We start from the raw sequence: 8,486 nt of genomic DNA on the forward strand, positions 1-8,486 counted from the left end.
GTCGAGATTTGACAAGAAAGGGAATCATGTGGCAAGTTGGGGATGGAAATCTGATTAATCCATGGACTGAAAATTGGATTCCAAATACAACTACAGACTTAGGATGTTATCCTTATGCTACTATTGCCCAAACAAAAGTGGCTCACTTCATTGACCCACGCAATCACTCTTGGAACAGAAATACTTTGCAGCAGTGGTAGCCACCAGATCTAATAAAAAAGATACTTGCTATTCCCTTACCAGTTTCAGCACAAAATGATCGATTTATTTGGTACTGGACCACATCCGGAACATTCTCAGTTAGATCAGCCTATAGGCTGGCCATAAGTAACTCATCTTGCTCTTCAACACCAGCTAACATTTGGAAACGATTATGGAAAGTGCCCCTACATCCAAGAGTCAGTCATTTTCTATGGAATGTCCTTCAACAAAAGCTACCTACTGCCTCATTATTAATTCAAAGAGGATGTGACTGTTCCACTAGCTGCCTACACTGTGGAGAGGAGCAATCAACACCTGACCATATCTTCGTTCAGTGCCCTCTAGCCCATACAGTTTGGGATGCTTTACACTTCCCCTTAATGAATATTCAAGGGACCTTGATGGAGAAAGTGATATAGTTAGTGAATCTATGGCATGAAGGGACGGCTACTGAGATAGTGATTGCAAATTTAACAGCATTATGGTTAATGTGCAAAACCTATATCAATCAATATGATTCAACTGAGAGACTCTCTCCTTCACAGGTGAAATTTCAGATTTGGAAAGGCCTTCATTTCTATATCCAGAATCCCAAGAAAGTGCAGAGTCATAACTCTAGCAACCATATTAAATGGGTGGCTCCAACTCCTTCCCACATTAAATTGAATGTTGATGGATCCCTTTTTTAAAGATAGAAGGGTTGCTGGCTATGGAGGAATTGCAAGAGATCATTGGGGACATATGCTTTTTCGCTTTGGTTGGGGAATTGAATCTCAGGACATCCCTACTGTTGAAGCTTTGGCACTCAAACAAGCTATATTGTGGGCTATTGACTTTAAACTGCCTAAGATTGAAGTAGAGTCTGACAACCAAGCTCTCATTAGTATCCATAAAAACAATCAAGATGAAGCTCCCTGGAAGGTCTTCCCAATTATAGCAGATATCTTACATCTCTCAGCCTCATTCAAATCTATATCCTTCAGGCATGTTCTTCATCAGGCTAACATGGTGGCAGATGCTCTAGCTAAGCAAAGTGCTCTCTCCCAAGATGCCTTCCTCACTATCACTTCCCCACCCCCACATCTTTGCTGGTTTCTTTTGTTTGATTTACTAAGTTTAGGCTGTAAGAGAGGTTTCATCTTAAATAAATAAATTTCTTTCTTACCAAAAAAAAAAAAAAAAAAAAAAAAAAGATATTTCATCTTGGATTGATTTTAGGGTTTGCATATTAAAAAGTTCGTCTAAATAGAAGCTGATATTCACGATGGAGGAAGGGATTGCTAGCTAGCAGCCTCTCAAAAGACGAACAAGAGTCGGAGAAGATGAAAAGGCTCTCTCTTTTTCTTCTTCATTTTCTTCCCCTTTTCTTTTTCTCTTGCAACTTTTATTTATTCTGACGATGGTGTGATTCCATGGAATCAACCATTTAAATACTCAAGCTTCATTTTGATGATTCTAAATGGAAACCAGATATTAACATCTTTTCCATGGAAGCACCCATTTTTTCAATACAACATAGAATCACCTGACTCCATAGAATCACCTGACTCCATAGAATCATGTATATTGAGTCATTTTTGAACCAAATGATTTTTTTTTTTTTTTAACTGGAATCATGATTCCCTAAAATCAGATTCCAGAGAATCGTGGAACCATAAACGGCCTAAAGAATTACTGTTGGATTCATGGTAGAACAATATCTCTACTCCTACATCACTATGAATAGGTCGTTCTTATCCCTCCAATATCACTAAGTAAGATAAGAAAATTAAACTTGAAATTCTATTTTGCGGTTGCTACCTTAATAGCAATCGGACTCTTGACATGGTGATGACCATCAAACCATTTAAGCACGCCAAACACGTACTCTTTAGCATAATCAGGTCGCTTAGTCTTTAGCGTTACTTTGAACGTCTTCTCTTGTCCGACCGAATCAAATGTTAGGATTTTTGGTTTAACAGAAACGGAGATACCCAATGGGGGAGTAATCTTGACCTTATATGTAGATGGAGACCCAACATTCTTCAGTGTTCTAGTCAAAGTGGTTGAGCCGACAAGGTTTGGAACTGTAATGGAAGGATAATTCAAATCTATGAGCCTGATGGCAGGCTTGGGGCACTTGTAAACAACCTTCTTCTCTGTGAAGAGGCTAATTTGGGTTCCATTGTAGCCAATGGCACATAGGAAGTTCAAGTGGTCGATGGCTTTTAAGTCATAGACCAAACCAGGATCCATTGCACGGTTTGGTCGAACATGTCCAGCTCCATAACTAAACGGAGTTGCTTTCATGTTCGATGAATTCAACATGGGTTCCCTCGCGTTGTCTCTTGTCCGAGCTGCATATTAAATGATAATGTAGTTAGCCAAATAGATCTAACAAGAGAAAAAAACTATTAGCAGTCAAGACTCGAGAGACTTAATTACCAGTGGTCATGATGGCAGATCTGATGGCATAAGGGCTCCAATTAGGGTAGAGTGTCTTGAGTAGGGCACCAACACCAGAAAGGTGAGGACAAGACATGGATGTCCCGGATTCAGAGTTGAAGGAAACCCGTCTGGTATCATCAGGGATACCTGAGGGAGGTGATACTTGGCTCCAGGAGGCAATGACACTTACCCCTGGTCCAGTAATATCAGGTTTAAGAATCTCAGGGGTTATAATGTTCGGTCCTTGGGAGGAGAATGCTGCCATCGAAGGTGCTGGTTTCATCTCAAGCTTCATTGTTACTGGTGAGATGTGAGCGACTGGGGCTTTTGTAGAGTTGAGGTACTCATATAGTGTATGACCTTCCGTGAATGACAAATGCAATGCTGGGAGGATGTGAGCGTCGGCAATCACATCGTTCCCTGACAATTCGTCATTAACCAATATCATTCCCACACCTCCCGCCGAGAGTACATACCACCCCTTTAGCACCCTTGCGGTTCCACCCCCCCTCAGGCACACAACTATCTTACCCTTTGTGAGGTTTGGGTCCAACGATGTTTTGTTACAATACAAGCCTGCCTTGGGTGAAGATGTCTTTGTTCTTGCAGCCTCACCGGTCACCATAGGGAACAACTTGCCATTAGAGGGCAGGGTAGCTGTAGAGAGGCTTTGCCCTTTCACCCGCTTTTTGTTGCCAAGCTTCACATAAGATAGAAACGCACGGTCAATGGTGCTTGCACCAACCGTAAACAACCAGGGTGCAGCGTTTGAGACGGAGCTTGGCTTTGGACCTTCGTTTCCAGCTGAGGCTACCACAAGGATTCCGTGTCTCACTGCATGAAAAGACCCGACGGCCATGCCATCATTGAAGTAGTCAGTTGGTGGACTTCCCAGGGAGCAAGAAAGAACATCAACCCCATCATGGATGGCAACATCGATAGCAGCAACGATATCAGCGTCATAGCACCCGCCACCAAAGACGGGTTTCCCACACACCTTGTAGGCTGCCACCCGTGCTCTTGGCGCTCCTCCCTTGGATGTGCCATTGCCAAATCCTAAGACATTGGCATTTTGTACAAAATTTCCCCCAGCTGTTGATAAGGTATGGGTCCCATGGCCATCGTCATCGCGTGTGGTATTGAAAGTGCTATTTACGCCAACAGCCGCTGTATATCCTTTGCTGAAAGCCTTGGCACCAATCAGCTTCCTATGTATTGCATAAACATATCAATAAATAAACATTTACTTCCAATGAATTTGGTGAGAAGAAACTAAAGTATAGTAACAAGGGGATACACCAGGTTTAGGAGAAAAAGATAGAAAGTGAAGCTTTGGAATATGAGTTTTGGCCTTTTGTTCTTGAAACTTGGAATTCAAAAATGGAGAATAGAGAAAGGAAGGGAGCAGACCTGTTGCAACGAACTCCGTCAGGGATCTTGTCTGTACAACCCCCTTTCCATCTTGGTGGAATAGGTCCATACCCCTCGTCACTAAAGCTCTTTGATTCTGGCCATACGCCTTTAACCACAATAAAGCAGAAAAATGGTGTTGGAGAAACGAAAAAGAATAAAGTATTAAATAAAACTAGAACTTCCATGGTGAAGTTGAGAAATTCAACATTATCATTCAACTGTTACTCGAGAGAAGTAAAGAAAATGTTTCCTTCATAAAAAAGAAGAGTATTATTATATCAAGTTGTTGAGAAGATTTAGAGAACATTCTATAGTGGTGATGAAAGAGTTAGACCTTACCAGTGTCAAGGTTCCCAATAATTGTGTCTTCACCAAATCTAGCCTTCTCCCATAGCGATCCAGGTAGAACCGTGCCCTTTTTCTCCTGCCCAAGTAAATCCCAAGAACGGGTTGTATGTAATTGGTGTGCTCTGTTCGGGAAGACTGATATGACTTTGGGATGCTCTGCATTGATTGAAGAGAAAACCATTATCACCCATTAAAACTTAAAAATGATAGAAAGAACATATCATTCGATGGTTCGTACGTACTTGCAATCTCAGCTGCTTTCTCTTCTTCGAGAGTTGCAGCAAAACCATTGATATGTCTTGTGTAGCAGTAAAAAATAGATTCTTTGGCCAACTTGGTGCTGTGTTTGGAAGGGGGAGGAAGATATTTAGAAAGAGTTCAGAGATTTTGCACTTATTTTATGAAAAATCCCAGTTCTTACCTTCCAAGGTAACCTGCCAGAAACTCATAATGAGACTGTGCCGCTAGATCAAGATGATTTTGTGTGATTTCTGGACCATGTGAATGTGAACCCAGATATATCACATAAGACTGCAACAATTGAGTAAAACATATCAGGATCATAGTACCCAAAAAGAAGAAGAAGAAGAAGAAGAGTAGTGGTAAGAGTATATATAAAATTAACTGCCTTTTTTATAGCAAATGTGGGTTTCTGCATCATGGAGAAAAGCAGGACAGGGAGAAGGAAAAGTGGAAGCCTTGAGAACCCCATTAATGAGTTCACTGTTGATTTGCTTTTGCTTCCCCTGTTTCTGAAAGCTCTGCTAGTTATGCTCTGTTTTAGTCCTGAACAGAAGCAGCTCTGCTCGGAAAGCACCTCTCTTCTGGATTATATACAGAGAGAGAAGTTAAGGATCTTCACTTGAACCCTAGAACAAGATAACAATTCACATGAGCATGCTAGCTTGAGAACCGGATCTCACAAAATCATTCTCCTCTTAGAAGGCAGCATCTGAGTCTCGATAATTTTGTTGGAACAGTACAGCAGTTAGCAAGGGAATACCAAACTTCTTTTTCTTTAGAGAGGAGTAGTAGATGAGTTAAAGAAGTTAGATATTACTCATAATGTATTTGCATTCTTGTTATTTTCTTCTTAGGAGAAAATTTGCTTCACATTCTGCACTTCTTGACCCGTGATCTGTCCAGTTTGTGAAAAAAAAAATCCCAAATCAGAAATGTGCATTAAATGCATGAAATAGCGGTTCTGTATTTTCAAGGCTTCGACTGCCCATACAAGTTGCACTGAACAAGGGTGTTTTGATATCACATTATTATCTTCCACATGATAGGTTAAGTGAGATAAGAAAGAAGGGTCCTCGGGAGTCTACATAACTCAATCACATGCCAAGGTTTCAATTAAAATAGAAGTAAAGTTTAGTCTGACATCTGATTTGATCAGTAAAGTTATAAAGACTTACTTACCTTTCTTCTTTCTTGGATTTAAGATTTTTTGAAATTATAATTACCTTAGGATTTCCTTTCTATATACTTAAAACCTATTGAATTCACAAAAAAGTTGTATCTATTATAAATAATAGAGCAAATTGCAGTGACACCCCAAAATGAAGGCTTTAAAACACTGACACCGCACTTTATGTTTTAAAAACGACACCCCATTCATTAAACACACTAGTCCATTATGTTAGTAAAATCATTAAACCACTGTTCATTTTTGTTTAATTCCAAAAATGCCCTTACCCTATCTATTCTCTCTCCTCACTCGGATCTCCTCTGCTTCACTCTGTAGGTAGCTTAGCAGCCAGAGAGGAAGTAGCGGCGAAGTGGAGAGTCGATGTGGAGGTGGCTGCAACCGCCTCACTTGCAACTACATCCTAACGACATTGCCATTCACATTCAAAATAAATTCCAGACCTATTTGTCCGCTTCATTCAGGAACCCTCCACAAGAACCGCCATCTGGAGATTCTCACGATGGACAGAAGAAGAATGGATCTGGTCCTTCATTGCCGTTGAATCACAGCACGAGTTCACGGAGACTTTGTTATCCTCTCTAGAGACAGGACTCAACAGGCTTTAGAATACATTGAATAAAAACGACATAATGATTTAAAGAATTCAGTAACATAATAAATGACAAAACGTTCACGGGGAAAACACTCTTGGTTGTTGTCATCATCAACAAGAACTTCTTCTTCTTGAATTCCATCGTTGGGTTCTGGCTGATTCCCATGAATCCCGCCGTTGTCATCATCATCAAGAACTTCTTCTTCTTGGATTTCATCATAGGGTTCCTGCTGATTTCCATGAATTCTATGATCTCCAAGTTCAGCTTCATTGGGTAAAACAGTGTCGGGGCCTATATTTGTGAAAGTAGAGGAGCGGCTTGTAAACAACTCCCCAAAATGAGAAGGTGAACTCATGCTGCGATTTAACGGCAATGAAGGACCAGATCCATTGTTCTTCTGTCCATCGTGAGAATCTCCAGATGGCGGTTCTTGTGGAGCGTTCCTCAATGAAGTGGACAAACAGGTCTGGAATTTATTTTGAACGTGAATGGCAATGTTGTTAGGACGTAGTTGCTGTAGTTGCTCGGGTTTTGTTGCAAGTGAGACAGTTGCAGCCACCTCCACATCGACTTTCCGCTTTGCCGCTGCTTCCTCTCCGGCTACTAAACTACCTACAAGGTGAAGCAGAGGAGATCCGAGTGAGGAGAGAGAATAGATAGGGTAAGGGCATTTTTGGAATTAAAGAAAAATGAACAGTGGATTAATGATTTTACTAACAGAATGGACTAGTGTGTTTAATGAATGGGGTGTCTGTGTTTTTAAAACATAAAGTGGGGTGTCAATGTTTTATATCCTTCATTTTGGGGTGTCAGTGCAATTTGCTCTAAATAATATTGATTATGGATGTCAATAATCCATCACAATCCAATTGTAAAAATGGGTAGGAGCCTAGATGCCTTTTGTTTAGCTAAGAACCTAGTATGTTGAGCTAATCGATGAGGGGTGTTTGTCGATCCCCATTTCATTACCTCCTACTTCTCCAAAGAGATGATACCAAAAGATGTTAGTTCTAACAAAAGATTTCAGCCACTTCAGTGTGCAATTTTAAGAATCTATATTTTCATATTAACTGAAGATCATAATCACATCAACTCACAATATTAATAATTAATATTTTTATTCCATGCACCTTTTATCATGGGCAACAATCTATACTTCCATACCAAGAGCATGCTATTGTATGTAAGAACCATATATTGTATTTTCTTGTAAGTTCCTTATCATCTCCTAAAATAAAGTTGGGATTTTTTTAGTTTTACTACATGTTTTTAGCATGTTTCACTATATAGAATTGAAAATTGAATATTTAACTGTAAAAGATCCACTTGAATTGTGAAATAATATAAAAGAAATGCTTAACCATTAAAACACGGTAATTCTATCTAAAGCTCTATAAATTGATGTACCTCAAATTATAAGACTTTAAAATTATAAGTGAATATAATTCTGTAATTTTTAAAATTAGTTCTTAATTGAAATTATCTATAGAAAATATTATCGATGACAGTTACTAGGAAAAAGAAAAAGAACTTATCAACTTTTCATACTTCAACCGTGTTTTTAACTGTAATATTGTAAAAATGTTAGTATAAAATACTTTGAATAATCCTATATATTTTGTAGCTGAGTAAAATAATGAACTATTAATGAAAAATCATTAGTTTGTTCTACTAGTTTTACTGTATTCCTTAAAATGAATATAATAATTAATGATAAACTAAAAAAAAAAAAAAAAAGTAAATTTATAACTATGATCATGGTCATTCACATGGATGAGGCAAAAGAAAGAATAATAATTATCAACATGATGAAAATAACTAAGAGATTCCAATATAACTTTTCACGGAGTAAAACTAATATTTGTCATTAATGTGATATAAAAAGTAATTGGGTACGTATTTATCATACTCAAGAACATTTTATCAAGCTTTAATAAACAAAAATAAGAAAAATAATATAGAAATGAATTTGACTTTCTAAAATAATGATATTGAAACGAATTTTACCTATAATGATGATGATTTTGACGACCTCACATATATTATACATCTAGATACCACAAACTTCTTTT

At 38.6% G+C, this 8,486-nt stretch overlaps 1 protein-coding gene across 1 annotated transcript; it reads right to left on the reverse strand.

The window, feature by feature from the left end:
- Window positions 1-1,983: 1,983 nt before the first annotated feature.
- On the reverse strand, window positions 1,984-5,128 carry LOC149003852 (subtilisin-like protease SBT5.4). The gene is made up of 7 exons (XM_089168454.1): window positions 5,018-5,128; window positions 4,811-4,920; window positions 4,632-4,729; window positions 4,381-4,545; window positions 4,039-4,147; window positions 2,626-3,836; window positions 1,984-2,537 (listed from the first exon to the last, which is right to left on the reverse strand). Exons 1-7 carry the CDS (start codon window positions 5,099-5,101, stop codon window positions 1,984-1,986), a joined length of 2,331 nt encoding a protein of 776 aa, XP_089024580.1. The 5' UTR covers window positions 5,102-5,128.
- Window positions 5,129-8,486: the final 3,358 nt, after the last annotated feature.

This window comes from Hakea prostrata, chromosome 9 (assembly GCF_041222555.1).
Source record: "Hakea prostrata isolate BN-2017 chromosome 9, UWA_Hpros_2, whole genome shotgun sequence".
NCBI classification, from domain to species: domain Eukaryota; kingdom Viridiplantae; phylum Streptophyta; class Magnoliopsida; order Proteales; family Proteaceae; genus Hakea; species Hakea prostrata.